This window comes from Choloepus didactylus, chromosome 4, assembly GCF_015220235.1.
Source record: "Choloepus didactylus isolate mChoDid1 chromosome 4, mChoDid1.pri, whole genome shotgun sequence".
In the NCBI taxonomy this organism is placed as follows: Eukaryota; Metazoa; Chordata; class Mammalia; order Pilosa; family Megalonychidae; genus Choloepus; species Choloepus didactylus.
In genome coordinates, this window is record NC_051310.1 from 106,613,654 (window position 1) to 106,635,852 (window position 22,199).

The following is a 22,199-nucleotide window of genomic DNA, read 5'->3' on the forward strand; positions in this document are numbered from 1 at the left end:
TGGAGTGTGAAACATATCAATTAACTTTTCATATTCTGTGGCGTTAAAATCCTTTGATTATTGAATAGATTTTGTACTCACACACAGTTTTGTAAATATCATGAATTGGTTATTTAGAAAATATTAGTTCACTGAGTTAGGCAGATCTTTGAAATTTTGACAAGTCTCATTATATAATATAATATAAAAAATCCCATTTGTTAATATCACCACCAATCTCATCAGAAAAGTACTGGATAAATGTCACACTCACAGTAGCAGTTACAAATTTTCCAAAATTTTTATTTTTGTTTGAAAGCTTGAAATTTTGTCATCGACTACACATATTGTCAGTTGTTTCACTTGAAATGATAGGCAACCTTCATACATTTTTAAAGAAAATGTCTGCCACATACCAAGCCTGAATAATCATACTTTGTCGATTCTTATAAGTAGTATTTCATGAATAAACCATCTAGTTCAGCTTGCCATTTGATCAGATGCACAAGTACTCTTACTTAAGACAACCATTGGTATGTAACAGAAGTACCTTATATGGATTTTCTATTTCATCACACAGAACATTAAAAATAGTTTACTCAAGGGTTAAGAATTAATAAACTTTTTGATAAATAACATGAAATGAAAAATTTTTTTAAACTGTTAATGCATGGTAGCAAAGAATCTGATGACTAGTAGTACAGTTGGGTACCACTGCCTTGATTTATGCCATAGCATCAGCAGTTTTACCCACAGTTGCTTTCACATAATCAGTTCAAATGCCAACACAGTGAAAAAAGCAAATAGCATCTTGGTATCATTATAAAAATAGTTTTGATATCACAGACCCTTTGAAACAGCCTTATGGACAGCCCCCTAGTCCTCTAGTCCCCAGGGATTCACAGACCACTCTTTGAGAACACCTATCACTAGAGTATACCTGTCACTGCCAGTTCATTACATTGCACAGAAATTTTTTATGAGGGTTCCTCCTTTTCATGTGTATGACATAAACCTACACAAACACTTATTGACTGTATAGCGTGTTTATGAACCCTCATTATCAGGTGATACATAACTACAGGTATAAGGATCTGATTTTTGAACAAGCATGGATCTCTAATTACAACATCATGCAATACAACCAGGCTTCTCAAAAACTCTTGAATATAGGACCTCTTCTTAAAACTCCCCAGGAAGTAGTCTGATAAATCAGTGCCTTACTTCCTGTTTTTGTGACTTAACAAATGATATACCCAACAGTGATCTTATATTTTGGCCCAAAGTGCTACTTTTTGGGTAAAATTTCTTCTTTAGGATCTTGAGATTTGTGCTTTAGCTAGTTAGTATACAGTTCTGTCTAGAGGATGCTTATTTCCTTCTCCTTATACATTTAATCCATGGACAAACCCCAGTTGCATATACTTGGGTCCTCATAAAGTATCAGGACTCCCCTGATGAGAGTAAGATATATCTTTCTCTACATAGTCATCAGGTTTGTCAAGGGTGGAGCAATCCATTCCTTCATTACTACTAATGAAGTAGTAGTATCTCTCTAACTTCAATCTTTGGCTGTTTAAGCTTACTTTAACTTACAGTATTGAATTTCTTTGTGCCCCCTTGATCATGCCTTGAATTCCTTTTTGCATCCTTTATCCATCCTGAGCCTTACAGCATTTTCAGAAGAAATCAAAACTGTCCTCATAGGCCTCATTCATTTTTAACATCCTTGTTCTGCTCATCTTCATTGTTATCTCATTAAGCCTTTGAAAAAAAATTGAAATGTTAGGCCCAACTGAGGATTACCTCAAAGAGGGGATGTGCACTTTGATCACCCACATTAAAGCATTTGATTCCCAATAAACAGTCTAGGAAGCCTGTGTATGGACTGATCTGAAAGAATGCTGACCCAAATCAAATAATTAAAGTTTTCTGTTCCAGAGTATCATCCTTAGAAAAAGTAAATAATAGAATCATCTATAGATTTCTTCAGCCAAAGGATGGCAAATCTACACGATTAGATGGCTGAATTTCTGAATGTTAGAAAGCATATCCTGAAAGTAGAGATGGATAGATGAATGGCTCAATGCATGGATCGACTGATGGATATGTACCTGGTGTGGTGAGAATACCAAGGAAATACTTCATTCTGCCTGAGGCCACTGGAAAAGGCTGTAGAGAAAGTGATAAGCTACCTTTCTTTATCTTAAGGGAAGTAATCAGGTAGAGGAAGAAAAGTATATAAGGTTTAATTCTGGGAAAAGCTGTGTAGTTCAGAATGGATAGAAACTTAGATATGTAATTTTGCATAAGAGAGGCCTTAAGTTAAAACCAAAATATTCTTGGTTTTGAGTCATACTGAGACATTAGCACTATAGAGCCTGGAGGGTGAGCCAGGACTCACATAGTCTCTTATTATAGTTAGCAGTTATTATAAGTTTTGATGCTTTATATCTTATTTTATATTTATGAGAGGGGATGGGAACTGATGTTAGTTACATTTTTCAACCATAAAATAAAAATTTTCTCCTTGGTCTCCTTCAAGGTTCTGAATAAGTATATGTGAAGAATATCCTCAGATTACAGGGCCAGCTGCCAAGGGATGAAAGAGAGCTTTATTTTTAACCATAGAATGCCTTCATTTTTAGGGTATAACTGGTCCTAGAAAAAGGTAGTTTAAAGTGAATCCACCTGAAGAACATAGTTATAAAGTTGATCTAATATGTATATACATGTAATTCTGTACCCTCAAAAAGAAAGTATGTAATTTCTGGCTGCCCATGGAATTTTCTCAAAAATCAAGCTATGAGAAAATTCTCAATGGCAAAGAGGAAATCTAAACTGAAATTATTGAGTAACTAAAAAATAAAAACACTGCTTGAATGATGGTGGAGTTTGCACAACATTGATGTAAACACACTGAATTCTATATCTGAATGTGGTTAAAAGGAAAAATTTTAGGTTTTATATTTGTTACTAAAATAAAAATTTTTAATAAAATAAAAGCACTACATATCTGAGTCTGTGGGATATAGCGAAAACAGTGTTCAAAGAAATTTTTATTTCCTTAAAAATTTATAAACAAGAAAAAATGGAAATTAATTAATCACCTAAATCAAAACGTTAGCATGAAACAAGAAAATAAACTTAAGGAAAGCAAAAGAAAGAAAATACTAAAGATAAAAGCAGGAAATAAATTAGAAAACATTTTTTTAAATGGTAAAACTAAGAAATAAGGAAGTTGATTCTTTCAAAACAAATCAATAGCTAATTAAGAAAAAATGGAGAAGACACAAATTCACAAATAAGGGAGAAATTATTATGGGTAACTGTGGAAATTAAGAATCCCGAGACTACTGTTGTATCAGCCATTGCTGTATAACAAATTATCCAAAATCTTAACAGCTTAAAGTAACAATGGGTAACTGTGGAAATTAAGAATCTGAAGACTACTTTTGTATTAGCCATTGCTGTATAACAAATTACTCAAAATCTTAACAGCTTAAAGTAACAATAAACATTTATAATCTCAACAGTTTTTATGGGTCTGGAATTCAGTAGTAGCCTAATCTGGATGGTTCTGGCAGGGTCTCTTCTGAGCTTGTAGTTAAGATGTTGGCTGAGGCTGCAGTTATTTGAGAGCTTTACTGGGGCTGTAGCGTTTGCATTTAAGATGGCCTGTTCATTTTCCTGCCTTGTTGATGCTTACTTTTGGCAGGAGGCTTTAGTTCCTCACCACATGGACCTCTCCATTGCACTGCTTGAGTGTCTAAACAATATGGTGACTGGCTTCTTCCAGAGCAGGTGATCCAAGAGAGAGCAAGGTGGAAGCCAGAGTGTCTTTTATACCCTAGCCTTAAAAGCCAAACTCCGTCATTTCTACAGTAACACACAGGTCAGTCCTCTTCATTGTGGAAGGGGGCTATACAAGGAATTGGATACCAAGAGGAGAGGATAATCAAGGGGCCTACTACAACTTTTTTCAACTCTGAGATAAATTTGAAGGTGAACAATTTTCTAGGACAATATATTTTACCAAAATTGCCTCCAGAAAAATAAAAGAGAATATAAACAGATGAATTGCCAAAGAAGAAATAGAGAAGTTTGTCTAAGGGCTTCCTCCCATGAAAACATAAGACACAGTTTCATAGAGGAATTTTGCTAACAACATAATCCCAAGAAATGCACGTAAGAAATGTGGAAGATTTATACCAAGCAAGTGTTAAAACCATAAGGGTTATAAAAGAAGACTGAACAAATGCATTTGGAAAGGAAAACAATTTTATAAAGGTGTCATTTCTTACTAAATTAATCTATTCATTTATTGTCCCAGTGCCCACCAGGATGCAAAAGAGAGGTAGCTCTTCTTAGGCTCAGCTAAATGTTCAGATTCTTCAGACTGCACTTAGCATCAAAATTGCTTTAAAGAATATGGGACAAGAAACACAGCATGCCAGCAGATAGTATAAGGTCTTCCCCTTTTGCCAAGACGTTGCAGCAGTTCATGCTGCTATACAGCCATCAGGGAGTTACATTAGGCCTCACAGGTGACAGCTCATTGCAAGAAGAAAAGATCACATCCAGTGTGTGCAGGAAACATTCTGCCTTAGAAGTTCATGTCCCCCACAGGAGTCGGTATCTCCTGTAATAAATCTGTAGACATGGTTCTCAGGGTCCCTACAAAGGATATCTCCAATTGCAACAGACTCCACATTCAGGGAAGTCCAAATATATGACTTCCTACCAGGCCTTTCTAATTTATTTATAGTTCCTTCTTGTTCAGGTGCAATTTACTGCCTCAGGGTGATTTTTACCAGAGGGACTGTCACCTTGTAACATCATTTACTTATTACCTTTACCAAGTGTCCGGGGATCCTGAGCTAGAAAGTTGACTATCAAATTCTTATACAGAAGGGGAAAGAGTTTTGTAACCCCTTACCTACAAATGTGATCTCAGTAAGAATAGTAAAATAATTTTCTTGGGGAGAGGACCTTGACAAATTGATACTAAAATTCGTAAGAAGGAAATAAGGAAGCAGTATAACTAGAAAAATCCTAATGAAGAAAAATAACAAACGGTTATAAAACAAAAGTGAGTGGCATTTCAAGGGCTTATCATTTAGTAAATGGTGTGGGAGAAATGGATAGCCATGTCAGGGAAGAAAAAGTTGATCCAAATGAATCAAAGATTGTAAAAAGTAAATGTACTACAAGTAAAGTGTAGGTAGTCTAGCTTTGTTTAGCTTCTCACTATGCTGTTGCCTGCAGGAACTCAAGCACCTTACCTTTTTCCTAACACTGCCAAGAAGCCCAAAAGGAAGATCATTTCAGCTGAAAGGCAATTATGGATCCCAAGAGGAAATCAGCAAGATTATCAATTAACCCTATTCCTGCAAAAGTTGAAACCAAGCCAAAAAAATGGCAGAAATAGATAAATTTTAAGGGGGAAAAGAAAGTACAACCAAAAAGGGAGAAGAGAACAAAAGGAAAACAGGCCCAAGTGGCTAACCAAGAAACTAAAGAACACTTAACCTCCAGAAAATAGAAACTTAAAACAAGGAGCCAGAGAGAAAGAAGCTGCTAAGTGTGATTAAATTAATTCGTTCACCAAGTCCATGGTTCCTGAGTTGCTTATTATACAATTCAGAGGATTTTTTTAATCATTTTTAAAATGCCATTTAAAAAATAACTCTAAAAACATAGTTTTTAAGAAGAAAATGCCACTTCCTCACTTAAAGGAGTGAAAATATTTGGAACTCATATTACATAGCCTGATTTTCCTTAACAAAGAGCAGTCCCCATGATTAAATCGGTGAAAGACCACCTACACAATGAAAAATGAACAAAAGACTATAAATCACTTCTCAAAGGGTTGTACACACTTTTCACAGGTTCTGCGAGGTCAAATCTATTTTTGTGATAGAAAATATTTGTCTTTTCACTGTTAACATTTGTTCTGATGGTACAAAAGCATTTATGGGTAAGACCACTGAAAGAGAATGTGCAGTGAACATGGATCTGAAAAAAAAGTCCATTTTGAAAATTATAAAATTAATGCTTATTGTGAAAAAATTGAAAGGTATAGAAAAATATGGAGGATAAAGGACATTATTCCTAATCCTACCATTCAGAGGAAACTATTAATAATTGGGTGTGCTTGCACATTCTACTATTTTTTACTATTTTTTCCACTTAATTTTTTCTTTATTAGAGAAGTTATGGGTTTAAGAACAATCATGCTATTCATTTTTTAATTCTGTGGTACACAAGTTTATGTCCTGTTCTTAACACAATATGATAGGTGATGATATAAACATTGAACAAAGACAACCCTTTTATTGAACACTGGGAAGTGGATACTAGAAATAAGCTCAGCTTTTTCCAGCTCCTGGAGCTTTTGTATCATACTAAGTTTTAGTAATTCATTTGGCTTGCCTATAGCAGTAAAGATCAAATGGACTAGAAAGACATCCTGGAATTTAAAACATGGTACTGACCTGTTACAATCAACTTTAGCACTGGATTGATACTAACTCCAAAACCTTGTTCTCTGCCTCCATTCCATAGTTTTAATATATATAAATCTATATATACATACACACACACACACACACACACATAGTTGGCATCTTTTCCTGTGCCATCCGTTGTTAAATTTGCAGACCAATCTTCTTTTTGAGAGACGTTTTCTTAATATATTCTTTACTTCTTGATCTTAGAACTTAAAGTGGAGCAGCAATCCAGTAACCCTGATTTTCATCCCTTTGCTTGTTTTAGCTTTGAATGAGTTAGCCTGACTGCTTTTTAAACAACCTTCCAACCTTCACCTCATCACCAGGAGTAGGTTGGGATTTCTGTTTTTGAGATAGTATATCTCCCTTCTTTCTTCCCAAAATCAAATCAGAAATCTCTCAGTTTATTATCACATTCTCTTCAAAGGATATTAGGATATTTGAATAAATGGCTAACTTTGAAAGAATTCTTTAAAAATATTTTTTTATTGTGGAGTGCGACACGTATGGAAAAGTACAGAAACATTAATGTACAGCATAATGAATTACTATAAAGTGAACATCCACATACCACCCTTTGGTGGACATTGCCAGCACCCCCAAAAGCTCTTCTCTTTCCCTTTCCAGTTACAATCCTCTACCCCAACCCCAAAGGTAAGCAGTAACCTAATTTTCATGTCAATCACTTCTTCCATTTTCTTTGTTTTGCCACTAAAGTATGTATTCCTCTGCACTATAGTTTTGTTCTGCCTAGCTTTGAAGTTTATATAAATGAGACTATAAAACATGTATTATTTTGTATCTGACTTATTTCACTAAACATTATGTATAAGCCTTATCCATATTGTGTTAGTTGTAGCTCAGTTTTGTTACTATATAGTATTCCAGTGTATTGTATACCATAATTTATCCATTCTAGTGTTGACAGACATTTTGAGTTGTGTTTGGGGGAATTATGAATAATAGTGCTGTGAATGTTCTTATAAATGTATTTTTGATAGAAATGTACCTGCATTTTGGAGGATATATGTAGGAGTGGAGTTGCTGAGTCATGGGATATGCATCTCTCCAACTTTAGTAGAGAATGCCAAACTTTTTCCCAAAATGGTTGTGCTACACTAGCAGTGTATGGGCATTCCCAGTTGCTCCACATTCTCCCCTGCATTTCTTTTGTCAGATTCCTTAATTTAAGCTATTCCAATGAGTATGCAATTATGGCTTTAATTTGCATTAAGGTACAATATACTTAAGCAATTTTTCATAAGCATACTGAGCCTTTGATTATCCTCTTTTGTGAAGGACCTATTCAAAAATCGTGCCCATTTTCCTATATGGATTGTTTGCCTTTTACTGGTGGCTGGAGGAGTTTTTTTATGCATTCTGAATGGAAGCCTATATTGGTTACTTCTATTGCAAATATCTTCTTCCACTCTTTGGTTTACCTTTTTACTCTCTGTTCTAGTTTGCTAATGCTGCCAGAATGCAAAACACCAGAGATGGATTGGCTTTTATAAAAAGGGATTTATTTGGTTACACAGTTACAGTCTTAAGGCCATAAAGTGTCCAAGGTAAACACATTAGCAATCGGGTACCTTCACTGGAGGTTGGCCAATGGTGTCTGGAAGACCTCTTTTATCTGGGAAGGCACATGGCTGGTGTCTCCTCCAAAGTTCTGGTTTCAAAATGGCTTTCTCTCAGGACGTTCCTCTCTAGGCTGCAGTTCCTCAAAAATGTCACTCTTAGTTACACTTGGGATATTTGTCCTCTCTCAGCTTCTCTGGAGGAAGAGTCTGCTTTCAACGGCTGTCTTCAAACTGTCTTTCATCTGCAGTTCCTGTGCTGTCTTCATAGTGTCCCTCTTGGCTGTAGCAAGCTTGCTGCTTCTGTCTGAGCTTATATAGGGCTCCCGTAATTTAATTCAGACCCACCCTGAATGGGTGGGCCAACACCTCCATAGAAATTATCCAATCAGAGTCATCACCCACAGTTGGGTGGGGCACATCTCCATGGAAAAACTCAAAGAATTACAATTAATTAACACTGATAGGTCTGCCCACACAAGATTACATCAAAGATAATGACATTTGGGGGGACACAACACATCCAAATTGGCACACTCCCTTAAAGGTATTTTTTGAAAAACAGAAGTTCTTAATTTTAAGGTGGTCTAATTTATCAGTCTTTGCCTATATGGCTAGTACTTTTTGGGTCAATTTCTACATGAGGTTATGAAGGTACTGTTTATCTTCTAAAAGCTTTATGGTTTTCCCTTTCATATTTAGGTATACAGTCTGTCTGAAAACAATTTTTATATATGGGGTACTGTAAGGAGTGGTCAAGTTTTTATATTTCCACATGAATACCCAGTTGTTCCAGCACCATTATTGAAAGAGCATCCTCTCCATGGTACCCTGCAGACCCACTTTTGTTAAAATTAAGAGTCTCTAAATATATAAGGCATGGATCCATTTCTGGGTTCTCTGTTTTCACTAACTTTGCACACTATTTTAATATTATAGCTTTCTAAAAATGATATTGGTAGAACAAGGCATCCTATGTTTCTCTTCAATAGTTTGTCTATTTATGGCTCTTTAAATTTTCATATAAATTACAGAATCAGCTTCACAAAAATTCTCTTGGCATTTTTATTGAGATTCCATTCAATTTGACATTTTTACAATGTGTATTCTTCCCATTCATGAACATGATACATTTCTCCATTCATTTAGGTAGGTCATTAATGCCTCTCAAAAGTATTTTATAGTTTTGTGTGTAGAGATCTTACTCATCTTTAGTTTGAATTATTGGTAGGAATTTATTATTTGTTTATACGGTCCTAAAATGGTATAATTTTTAAAATTTTTGTTCTCTGCTTGTTTCTTGTTATGTAAAAATACAAATGATTATGGTATTTATGACCTTGCTGAACTCACTTATTCTAATAATTTTTCTGTGGATTCCTTTGGATTTCTTACCTTTATAGTCATATCATTCAGGAATAATGATAACTTCATTTTTGTCCTTATCTCTTTTATTTCTTTTTCTTGAATTAGCTAGAACCTCTAGTACAATGTAGAAGTGGTGGTGTAGCGATCATTCTTGGCATCTTCCTAAACTAAAAGGGAAAGCTTCCAACCTTTTACCATTAAATCTGAAGTTTACTATAGATTTTTTGAAGATATTAATGAGATTAAGTATATTTCCTTCTATTTCTGGTTTTCTAAGAATTATTAATGTGATTTAATGTTAAATTTTATGAAATGCTTTTATTGCATGTATTGATGTTTAAGAGACTTAATTTTATTGATGTGACATATTACACTGAATTTCTAATGTTATGCCATCATTATAGTACTGTAATAAATCCAACTTATTTGTAAGATATTATTCTTTTTTATATATTGCTTGATTCACTTTGTAGCATGTTGTTTAGGGTGTTTGCATATGCATTTATGAGTACAGTTGCCTTGTTAATAGTTCCATTTAACGTCCTTGTCATGTTTTGGCATCAAGATTATGTTGGCTTTTTAAGACAGGTTGAAGAATCATCCTTTTTTAATTCTGCGGAAGAATTTGTGTGAAATTTGTGTTATTTATTCTTGTTTGCCAGGAAAACCATCTAGGCCTAGAGTTTCCTCTCTAGGATGGTTTTGATTATGGATTCAGTTTCTTAATTAAATATAAGATTATTCAGATTTTCTCTTTCTTCTTTGGCAGTATTCATTATTGGATTTTTGTAGATAGAAATTTTTTCACATTGTCTAAAATTTCAGACTTATTGGCATAAAGTTGTTCATAATATCCTTGTATCCTCTTCATGTCTACAAGATTTGAAGGGATGCCCCTTTTTTATTCCTGCCATTGGTTATTTGCACCTCCTCCGTTATTATCTTTATCTGTCTTACCAGGATTTTATAAATTTTATTAGCCTTTTTAAAAAACCATGTTTTGTCTTTGGTTTCCTTTTTTCTAATGTTTGTTAGTTCTTCATTTCTTTTTTTTGTTGCTTGGGTTTATTTTGTTGTTTGTTATCTATTTTCCTAAAATAGTTTCTTATGTCTTTAATTTTTAACCTTTTTTCTTTTCTGATATATACATTTAAGACTACAAGTTTTTCTGTAGGTAGGCAGAGTTTACCTTATATCCCACAGGTTTTGATATTATAATTTAGCTCAAAATATTTTCTAATTTCCATTGTGATTTTTTTTCTTTGACCATGGGGTTTTGTTTTTTTGTGTTGATCTTTTTGCTGTTTTTTTGTTTGTTTGTTTTACTTTTTATTTTGAAATAAATTCAAACTTATAGGACATTGCAAAAATAATACAAACCGCGTACACAGAACTCCAGCATACCCCAACCCCCCTCCACCGATACCCAGATCTACCAACTTTAATATTTTGTCACTTTACCATTTCTTTCTTTCTCTCCCTCTCTATCTATCATCCATCATCTATTGCTCTGTCTTCTGAACATATGAGAGCAAGTTGCACACATCCTTGAACAAATAATATAATTTACATATACATTTCCTATGAACAAGAATATTTAGGTAATCACATTAAGTGTATTTAAGAAGTTCAAGAAATTTAACATTGATCTAAAGCTTACATTCTATATTTCATTTTTTCCTTACGTCCCAGTTGTGTCCTTTTGAGCCTTTTCTCCTCTATTCTTAGATCTCATCCAGGATCATAAATGGCATTTAATTGTCATTATTTAGACTGCCTTTTTTGTTTTTCAATTGTGGAAACATATATACAGCTTAACTCTTCCCATTCCAACCCCTCCCAAGCATTCCATTTAATGGGATTAATGACATTCATAATGTTACAATGCCATCACCTTCCCACCATCCGTTACTAGAAATTTCCCTTCACCCCAAACAGAAACCCTACACTCATTTCTTATTAACTCCCCATTGCCCCTTCTCCCACTTCTCATAACCCATACTCTTCATCTCTATGATCATATTCTCTGATACTTTCTTTGTGTTTACTGTGGGGCTTAAATTTAACATCCTGAATCTATAACAATCTTGTTTTCTTTGATACCAACTTAACTTCCCCCACCATTATGTAGTTCCTGTCAAAAATTACATATTTTACACTGAGTCCAAAACTGCTGATTTATCATTACACTTTATGTATTTTAGATTCTGTAGGAAGTAAATAGTGGAGTTACAAATCAAAAATAGAGTCATATTGGTATTTATATTTACCATGTGATCTTTACTGGAAATCTTTATTTCCTCATGTGGTTTCAGACAATTGTTTAGTGTCTCTTCCTTTCAACCTGCACAATTCCCTTTAACGCTTCTTATAGGACTGATCTACTGGTGATGAAGTCCCTCAGCTTTTGATTATCTGCGAATGTTTTCATCTCCCCCTCATTTTTAACCTCCAGGTGTTTGTGAATTTTCTAAGTCTCTGATGGTTATTGACTTCTAATTGTATTCCATTGTGATCGGAGAATGTGCTTTGAATCATTTCAATTTTTTCAAATTTATTGAGGCTTGTTTTATGTCCAGCCTATAGTCTATTCTGGAGAAAGTTCTGTGATCACTAGAGAAGAATGTGTATCCTGGTGATTTGGGATGTAATGTTCCATATATGTCTGTTAAATCAAATTCATTTATCAGATTGTTCAGGTTTTTAATTTCATTATTGGTTTTCTGTCTGGTTGATCTATCTATAGGAGAGAGTGATGTGTTGAAGTCTCCCACAATTGTGGAAACATCCATTGCTTCCTTTAGTTTTGCCAGTGTTTGTCTCGTGTATTTTGTGGCTCCACGATTGGGTGTATAAACATTTAAGATTGTTACTTCTTGTTGAATTGCCCCTTTTATTAGTATGTAGTGGGCTTCTTTGTCTCTCATAACATCCTTGCATTTGAAGTCTATTTTATCTGAGATTAATATTGCTACTCTGCTTTCTTTTGGCTGTAGCTTGCATGAAATATTTTTTTCCATCCTTTCACTTTCAATTTCTTTGTGTCCCTGTGTCTAAAATGAGTCTCTTGCATGCAACATATTGATGGTTCCTGTTTTTTGATCCATTCTGCCAATCTTTATCTTTTAATTGGGGAGTTTAATCCATTTACATTCAACGTTATTACTGTGAAAGCATTTCTTGAATCAGCCATCCTATCCTTTGGTTTATGTTTGTCAGATATATTTTTTCCCTCTCTCTCTTACTGACCTTTAATGAACCAATATTGAATCTCTTTAGTACTGAACCTTTCTCTATATCTCTCTCTCCTTTCTTTGTCTCTCTGTTGGTAGGGCTCCCTTTAGTAGCTGAAGTAGGGCAGGTCTTTTATTGGCAAAATCTCTCAGCCTTTGTTTTTCTGTGAAAAATTTAAGCTCTACCTCAAATTTGAAGGAGAACTTTGCTAGATAAAGTATTCTTGGTTGGCAATATTTCTCTCTCAGAATTTTAAATATGTCATGCCACTGCCTTCTCGCCTCCATGGTGGCCACTGAGTAGTCACTACTTAGTCTTAATGTTGTTTCCTGAGTATGTGGTGAATTGCTTTTCTCTTGCTGCTTTCAGAACTTGCTCCTTCTCTTCAGTATTTGTCAATCTGATCAGAATATGTCTTGGAGTGGGTTTATTTGGATTTATTCTATTTGGAGTTTGCTGGGCATTTATGCTTTGTGTGTTTATATTGTGTAGAAGGTTTGGGAAGTTTTCCCCAACAATTTCTTTGAATACTTTTTCTAGACCTTTACCCTTCTCTTCCCCTTCTGGGACACCAATGAGTCTTATATTTGGACGTTTTATTTTATCTATCATATCCCTGAGGTCCATTTCAATTTTTTCAATTCTGTTCCCCATTCTTTCTTTTGTTCTTTCATTTTCCATTCTGTGGTCCTCGAAGTCACTGATTCATTGTTCAGCTTCCTTTAGTCTTGTACTATGAGTATCCAGAATCTTTTTAATTTGGTCAACAGTTTCTTTTATTTCCATAAGATCGTCTAATTTTTTATTTACTCTTGCAATTTCTTCTTTATGCTCTTCTAGGGTCTTCTTCATGTCCTTTATATACTGTGCCATGCTCTTCTTCGTGTCCTTATATCCTGTGCCATGCTCTCGTTGTTTGTCTTTAGTTCTTTGATTAATTGCTCCAAGTACTGCGTCTCCTATGATCTTTTGATTTGGGTGTTTGGGTTTGAGTTATCCATATCATCTGGTTTTTTCATATGCTTCAGATTTTCTGTTGTTTTGGCCTCTTGTCATTTGCTTTACTTGATAGGGTTCTTTTAGGCTATGTAGGACTATTCACAGACTTATCTCTAATTTGTCAGATCTACAGTTGGTAGCGTACACTTTCTCTAACTAACCCACAGATGGTGTCTGCGAGTCACCTATTCCCCTCAAGTTAGTTCTCCCCAACTTTGTCTTTGTGGTGTGTGGGGGTCTGATCCTTGTGGGATCCAATTGGTGCACCAAGTTTGGGTGTGTTGTTGGTGCTGTCCGCCCTGAATGTGGGGCGTGTGTCTGAGCAGTTAGGGAGGGAGGGCAGCTTTAATAATCAAACCTCCCAGGTGTTCCTGGAGATTTAAGGCTGTTGCAGGAGTCTAAACCTTCATTTCAGTCTCACCACAGATTGTCTCTGCCGCTGACCCACAAGTCCTTGGTATTAGCATATGGTCCCTGGGATTTCCAGGGAGGACCCTCTTCCAAGCTGTGCCCTTCTAGGGCCTCTGCTGAGGGAAAGCTGTGCTGTATCACATGTGTGCGCTGTCCCTCAAGGGAAGTTCTGGGCCTTCGGGCCATGTAGGTGCGTTCCCAGCCTGCTCTAAGGATGGCTGAATGGGGCACGTTAACTTCCCCCTCTTCGCACAGCTCTGTCTTTCCAGCTCTGGGACGGTTAGCTGTGGGTGCATGGAAGGCTATTGTCCACGCCCAGTATTGTGGTGTGTGCTCATGTTGCTGGAAACACTTCCTGTCACACTGGGTTTTTTGGCATGGGTCTGGGCTGTGGCTCTGGCACCGGGCAGGAGCATTCCCAACCAACTGGGAAGATGGCTGCAAAGGGCATGGTTATTTTCCCTTTTGGCTCACCTCTGCCTTCCTCGCTCCGAGACAATTAGCAGTGGGTGTGTGAAAGGTTATCTTCCATACCAGATATTGAGGTGTTCACACAGCCCTGTCTGCCGCACTTCACTGTGCAGTTCTTGCTGCCATATCTGCAGCCGCTTTTGGGTTTTTTTTTTAAAAAGAACTAGTCTGAACATGACCACAGACATAGGGGACTGGTGGTTTGATGGGTTGAGCCCTCTACCACAGGTTTTACCCTTGGGAAGACGGTTGCTGTAAAGGAGAGGCTAGGCCTCCCTATGGTTGTGCCTAAGAGCCTCCTCCCGAATGCCTCTTTGTTGCTCAGATGTGGCCCTCTCTCTCTGGCTAAGCCAACTTGAAAGGTGAAATCACTGCCCTCCCCCTTACGTGGGATCAGACACCCAGGGGAGTGAATCTCCCTGGCAACGTGGAATATGACTCCTGGGGAGGAATGTAGACCTGGCATCGTGGGACGGAGAACATCTTCTTGACCAAAAGGGGGATGTGAAAGGAAATGAAATAAGCTTCAGTGGCAGAGAGAATCCAAAAGGAGCCGAGAGGTCACTCTGGTGGGCACTCTTATGCACACTTTAGACAACCCTTTTTAGGTTCTAAAGAATTGGGGTAGCTGGTGGTGGATACCTGAAACTATCAAACTACAACCCAGAACCCATGAATCTCGAAGACAGTTGTATAAAAATGTAGCTTATGAGGGGTGACAAGGGGATTGGGAAAGCCATAAGGACCACACTCCACTTTGTCTAGTTTATGGATGGATGAGTAGAAAAATAGGGGAAGGAAACAAACAGACAAAGGTACCCAGTGTTCTTTTTTACTTCAATTGCTCTTTTTCACTCTAATTATTATTCTTGTTATTCTTGTGTGTGTGCTAATGAAGGTGTCAGGGATTGATTTGGGTGATGAATGTACAACTATGTAATGGTACTGTGAACAATCGAAAGTACGATTTGTTTTGTATGACTGCATGGTATATGAATATATCTCAATAAAATGAAGATTAAAAAAAAAAAAAAAAAAAAAGACATAATGCTGAGCAAAATAAGCCAGGCACAAAAAGAGAGATATTGTATGTTACCACTAATGTGAATTCTGTGAAAAATGTACAATGTTTTATACTGTAGAATGTACGGGACCTAGAGATACCAATTAGTGGAGGGGGAATGATAATCTAATAAGAACAGATAAACTATGGAGGGTAATCTCAATGTTATGGGAATGCTCAGGAATGATTATGGTTTGTAAACTTTCTTGGATATAGTAAGATCATGTTGGAAGCAATAGAGTTATTTTAGGTTTTTTTTTTTCTCTTATTCCTTTGTTTTCTTAGGGGTTGTTAATTTTCTTGGGGTATGGTAGGAACATGTTGGAAGCAATGTAGTTATTTTAGATTATTTGTTTTTCTTACTCCTCTGTTTGGACATGGTTTATTAATTTTCTTGGGGTATAGTAGGAACATATTGGAAGCAAAGTAGTTATTTTAGGTTATTTGTTTTCCTTAATCCATTGCTTTGTTTGAAATGTTGTGGGGTTTTTTTGGTTGTTGTTTGCCTGTTTGTTTTTAATTTTTTGATAAACAAAGTTAAAAAATTGAAAAAAAAATCAGTAGAAAAATGGGAGTAAAAACTAAATGACAAATAGGGTGGGATGGGGGGATGGTTTGGGTATTCTCTTTTCACTTTTATTTTTTATTCTTATTCTGATTCTTTCTGATGTAAGGAAAATGTTCAGAAATAGATTGTGGTGATGAACGCATAACTATATGATCATACTGTGAACAGTTGATTGTATACCATGGATGACTGTATGGTTTGTGAATATATTTCAATAAAACTGAATTAAAAAAATAATAATAATAAAATAAATCAGAAAAAAAAAAAAAAAAAAAAAAAAAAGAACTAGTTTCTCTCCAAACACCAACCCACAGTTTCCCCACAGCGCAGCATGGCTGCCGGACATTCAGCAAGCTTACTCACTCGTTTCAAAACACAGACTCCTGGTTTTACCAAGTGCACGGTCCCTGTGGATTTAGCAGACCTTGTCCAGCTGGTGCGTCGCTGGAACTGGTGTTTGGGTCACTTTCTGGCTTTTATCTAGTATTTTTCACGGAGGTGTTTTTTTGCCCTGTCTCTCCTAGTCACCATCTTAGGTTATCCCTGCTGTTGTTTTTTTGACCATGGGTTTTTAGAAGTCTATTTCTTAATTTCTGAATATGTGAGAGTTTATAGTTATCTCTTTGTAATTGTACTATTAGGAAACTTATTTTTGCTTATTTTAATGATAAAATAAATTATTTCAGTCCTTGGAAATTTGTTGCCTTGTGTGCTTTAAAATAATGTGTATTTTGTAATTGTTGAACACTGTACTTGTCCATTAGGTCATATGTTAATTCGGTTGTTCAGATCTGTATCTTAACTGATCCTGTGTGCACATTTGGTCTCTCAGTGCAGTTACAGCTTTGTCGATTTCTGTGAACAGTTCTGTCAGGTTATTACTTTAAATTTTTTTAAGCCATTTCTTAGGTACATGCAAATTTGGAAATTTTTTATCTTCTTCATAATTTGAACCTTTTTTTATTGTGGAATTTCCTTTATTACAAGTAACACTCCTTATCTTAAAGTCTGCTTTGTCTGGAATTAATATAGCTTTACCAGCTTTCTTTCTTTTGATTAGTATATTTGCATGGTCTATCTTTTTCCTCATCCTCTTACTTTCAGCTTTTCTGAATTCTTCTGTTATATATGTATCTCTTGTAAACATCATATTATTGAGTTTTCTTTTTTTAATGTAGTCTGATAATCTTCACATTTTACTTGGAGCATTTAATCTACTTACATTTAATGTAATCAGTGATATATTAAATCTACTGTTTTATTATGTACTTTTTAATTTGTCTTTCCTGGTATATTTCTTTTTCTTTACTTTCTTGCCTTTTGTTTTGTTTTGTTTTTATTACTTTTTATTACTCCATTTCTTCTTCTATTATTTTAGAAGGTTTATAATGTTTTATTATTCTTCTGGTAGTTACCCTAGATACTGCAACATAAATATATGACTTACAAAATCTAATGTTAATTGGTACTTTTATCCTCTTCCTAGATAATACAAGAACTTTAATATGCTTTGACTGCGTGTGTGTGTATCATCTTTCTGACTTATTTGCTGCTGTTGTTGATTATTTTACTTATTTGTATATGTAAAATCTGACACTTCATTACTATCCTGTTTTATGCAGTCAGTATTCATTTAGACTTATATACTTAACATTTTCATTGTTCTTCCTTTCTTCTTGCATCTCTGATTTCTATTCTTGTGTGATTTTCCAATGCCTTTTATTATTTCCTTTAGTGCAGGTCTGGTGATACAGATTCTCCATTATATTGTCTGAAAATATCCTTATTTCACTTTCATTCTTGATGGATGTTTTTGCTGTGTATAGAATTCTAGGTTGGCAGTTACTTTTTCCTTTCATCTACATTAAAAACATCATTCCATTGTTTTCTGGCTTCCTTTGATTATGTTGAGAAGCAAGATTTGAATCTTATTATTGCTCCTTTTTTTGTAGGTCACTTTTTTTTTTTAAGCTGCTTTTAGGATTTTCTCTTGTCTTTGGTTTTCATTAGCTGTGGATATCTTTTTATTTATCCTTCTTAGGTTTTGTAGGCTTTTCTTTAATATGTAGGTTGATATCTTTAATTGGTTTTCTACAATGTTCTGCCAATTTCTCTTCAAATGTTTCTTCCAAAGGCTCTGTTTCCTCTATCGGTATTCCAGTTAAACATGTGGTAAACTTTTTTATTGTGTCCCCTTTTTTCCCCTTTTTCCTGAATTTTTCCATTCTGTTTTTCCTTTGTGCTTCATTCTGGATATTTTCTCCTGACCTAACTTCCAGTCTACTAATTCTTATTTCCTCTGTATCTAAAGTGCTCTTTACTCCATTCATTTTATTAGTTTGGTTATGGTACATTTCTGTCTAGAATTTCTCTTTGGTTCTTTTTCAAATTTGGTGTTGTTTTTTATAGTTTCCAGTTCTTTGCTTATTTTTCAATTATGTCTGTCTGTCTCGTCTTATAGCATGGATATTTTAAGTCTGTCTAGTAGCCACAATATCTGGAGTCATTGAGGGTTTCTATTTTCTGTTGTTTTACTGGTTCTCATTCACTTTGTCTTGTCTGCTTATGTGCTTGGTTATCTTTGATTGTGTTTCAGACATATTATTTGAAAATTTATTTGTAAAAATATTTTGAAGCCTAGAATGATGTTACTTTCCCCCAGAGAGTATTTTCATTTTTTCTGCTGGGTCCTGAGGCACTATCAATTTGGCAATACTTTAATCCAATTTTAGGGATTATAATTTCAGTTTACTGTTACACCTAGTATGCAAACATTCAGGATCCCAGTGTCAGATAGGGAGGTTTCACCACACTAGCCCCCACTCTTGACTGGGTCTGGACTCCAACTTTTATTCTCTACTACAAAGCTTGTCAATCTTTTTCTATAAAGGATCAGAGAACAAATATTTTAGGCTTTGTGGACCATACATTCTGTGTCACAACAATCATCTCTGCCATTGTTGTAGAAAAGCAGCCACAGACAAGATGTGGATGAATGAGCATGAACATATTCCAGTAAAGTTTTATTTAAAAAACAGACGTTAGGACACATTTGACCCATGGGCCATAATTTGCCAACCCTTATTATAGTTTGTTAAAAGCTCTGCTGAGACTCTCAGGCACATCTTCTGGAATTTAGCTTAGCCTTAAATGCTAGTCTAGCCTCTCCTTGATCTACCTTGCTTACTCTCCAGTGCTGTCAGGCATATTTCGGGTTTGTTTATGGTTGGTCCAGTTGTTCTTAGCAGGAGATTTAATCTGAAATACCTAGCCTGCCATTTACCAGTAAGTAGCTAGAGTCATAGTCAAGGTAACCAATTTAGAAAGCAATGAGATTTTTTTCCTCCTCATCTCAAAATTAGAGGTTTCTTGAGTAGATAGCAGATAATTAATCTCAATATTGCCCTGCAATATATAAATGATGACATTATTTTTCCTAAAAACTGTGTTTAAGGACATATTTTTGTGGTCTTCCTAGAGATTGTGCATCTCAAGGTTAAAATTATAGAGTACTGCTGCCAATGGAACTTTCTGTGATGATGAAATGATTTCTGTCTACACTGTCAAATATGGTAGCCAGTAGCCACCTGTGACTATTGAAAACTTGAAATATAACTAGTATAATCGCAGAACTGGATTTTTACTTTAATTTGAATTAATTTTAAACTAAAAGGCCACATGTAGGAATGGATGCAGCTTAGATTTAAAGAAGAATCTGTTGTCAGTACACAATGTGTTCCTCCACTCCCACCCACTGAGTATCCATTTTCCAGTGTTCTAACAAGAAATATTTAAGATAAATGTGTTCAGTGGCTGGTGTCTCCCCAAAAGTCCTAGGCCTCACAGAATGTTTACATTTATTCCTACCACTTGTTATCCTAACTGGGCCACATAAAACTGATGCAGTCACTCAATTTACTTTCTAACATGATTTTTTTCTGCAGGGAAAGGGGCATAGTCGTCGAGGAAACTATCCAAGTCCATCCTCTCCTGTAGTAGTTCAGTTGCCCTCCATGTCTGATGTCCCAGAAGAGACCTTGACTAGTGAGGCAGCCATGGAGACTGACATCACAGAACAGCAGCAAGCAGCTATGCAGCAGGAGGAGAGAGTACTGACTGAGCAGATTGAGAACCTACAAAAAGAAAAGTAAGTTTCTAGGAGAAAGGGAAAAGATCTGTATTTCTGTTTTCATTTCCTTCACTTTATCTTTTCTTTATTTTTCCTTACTTATTAAATATCTCTTACACATCAAGCACTGTGTCAGATGGTACAGAGGATATGGAGATGACAAAGGCATGATGCCTGTACTAGGATAGCAGTATGAAAGTTTTTCACCTGAGGGAGGACATTCCATTATCTGGGAGACTGATGCTGCTACAGTGGTGATTCTAGAGAGGCTGATTGGGAGGAGGACACAGTATCCAAGGGGTATGTCAGTCTTAGCCAAGATTCAGCTGGCAATAGCAGTGGAGATCCACAATGAACTACTGGAGTCCTAAGAGGGCAGAGGTAAGCCTCAATGAACAGATTTTTTTGCAAAGGAGGAATAGGGATTCCCAGGCTAAGAGAAAATCCCTTTCAAGAATGGGCATTGTTTACACCTCCATAAAGAAAGGTTATCCGAAGATCAGTTTGGCCATGGGGCCAGCAACTAGAGGTCAGGGTAAGGAAGCTACCCTATTGGGCACTGGGACGCTGGGTAGGGAAATGGGTTGCAATTTAGAAGAGAGACAACTAAGAAGCCCTGTGACCAGCTCCATCATCACTGGGACAGTGGTGGCGTGATATTACACCTTGGAGATAATGTAAACATCCCATGGTCCTTCCTGAGGGTACTGTGTACCAGTTCTGGTTGACAATGATGAGTCTTAAATACTAAGGGGATTTTTGTTTCTGAGTTCCAGGATCCCAGGTCTGAGAACATGATCCATGAGAAGATATGAGGCTGTTAAAGTACTTTTTAAGTGTCAGAATTGATTTTGGAATTTGAGCAAGCTGAAAAGGCAGCTCAGGCTAAGTTGTGAACAACATCATAAAGCTAAGTGGTACATATTGAACAGGAGCTGACCCTTTGCTATAAGAGTGATGAAAAGAAGGAGAGAATCTCTGAGCTTTGATGAAGATGGTATCAGAGGTATTGAAGGATGAGTAGGAATTTGCTAGAAAGGAGAAAGACTTTCCTGAAAAAAGGAAAAAGTGTAAGTAAAGCCTGAGGTTGCTGCAGCAATGAGTTGATGATAAGACTGTTATTGAAAAGATTACCCATGAATTTCAAACCAGGTAGATTGGAAGTATAGCTAAAAGGACTGTGATAGGGAGGGGACTTGATGAAGAAGGCAGGAAGACTTGGAAGGATAAGGAGGCTTGGTGCGATAGTAGAGTATAGGTTTCAGAGCTGGTATATTTCCAGGTAATGACAAGTTCCAGGATCTGCCCAGTGGAGAAAGCTGCTTATGTAAAGTGGAAGAAAAGGTTGTTGTAAGTTGTAGACATAAAGGAACTTTGGGGCTTGAGTATTGAAGTGAGTTTTTACAAAGATATTGATTGAAATAGATTAAGAGGACATCAGGCAGTAGTGGGAAAACAAGATTATGAAGGGCCATGACTGGGAAGTAGGTGGATGACCATAATGAAGAGGAATAGAGAATACTATAACTGGGAATGGCATAAGCGTCAAAGGACAGAAAAAATCATGTGTTTCTTCATCTTGAGGTCTCTCTATGGCCAAGGTAGAGGGTATAGTCTGTAGTTAGTAAAGTTTCCCAGAAAATAGTTTGAGATGGAAGGAATTTTAGAGATTATCCTCTTCAGTCTCCTTGTTTTGTGATTGAGGAAGTAAGGTCCAGAGAGAAAAAGTACTTTCTCGATGCTTTATGAATGAGTTTAAAATGAGATTAGAACCTGAATCTCCTCACTCTCTAGTCCAGGACTCATTTTGATCAAAAGATCTTAAAACTGCAGCATCTTTCCCTATCCCTCACCCTATTATTGGTTCTAGTCTTTGCTATCTGTC

The 22,199-nt window shown here is 36.0% G+C and overlaps 1 protein-coding gene across 1 annotated transcript in view; it reads left to right on the plus strand.

Annotated features, from left to right (window-relative positions):
* MYO9A (myosin IXA) overlaps positions 1–22,199 on the plus strand; it is a 434,300-nt gene that overhangs the window by 406,507 nt on the left and 5,594 nt on the right. Inside the window, 1 exon segment of the mRNA XM_037833522.1 lies at positions 20,130–20,332. Coding sequence (XP_037689450.1) covers positions 20,130–20,332 — 203 coding nt within the window.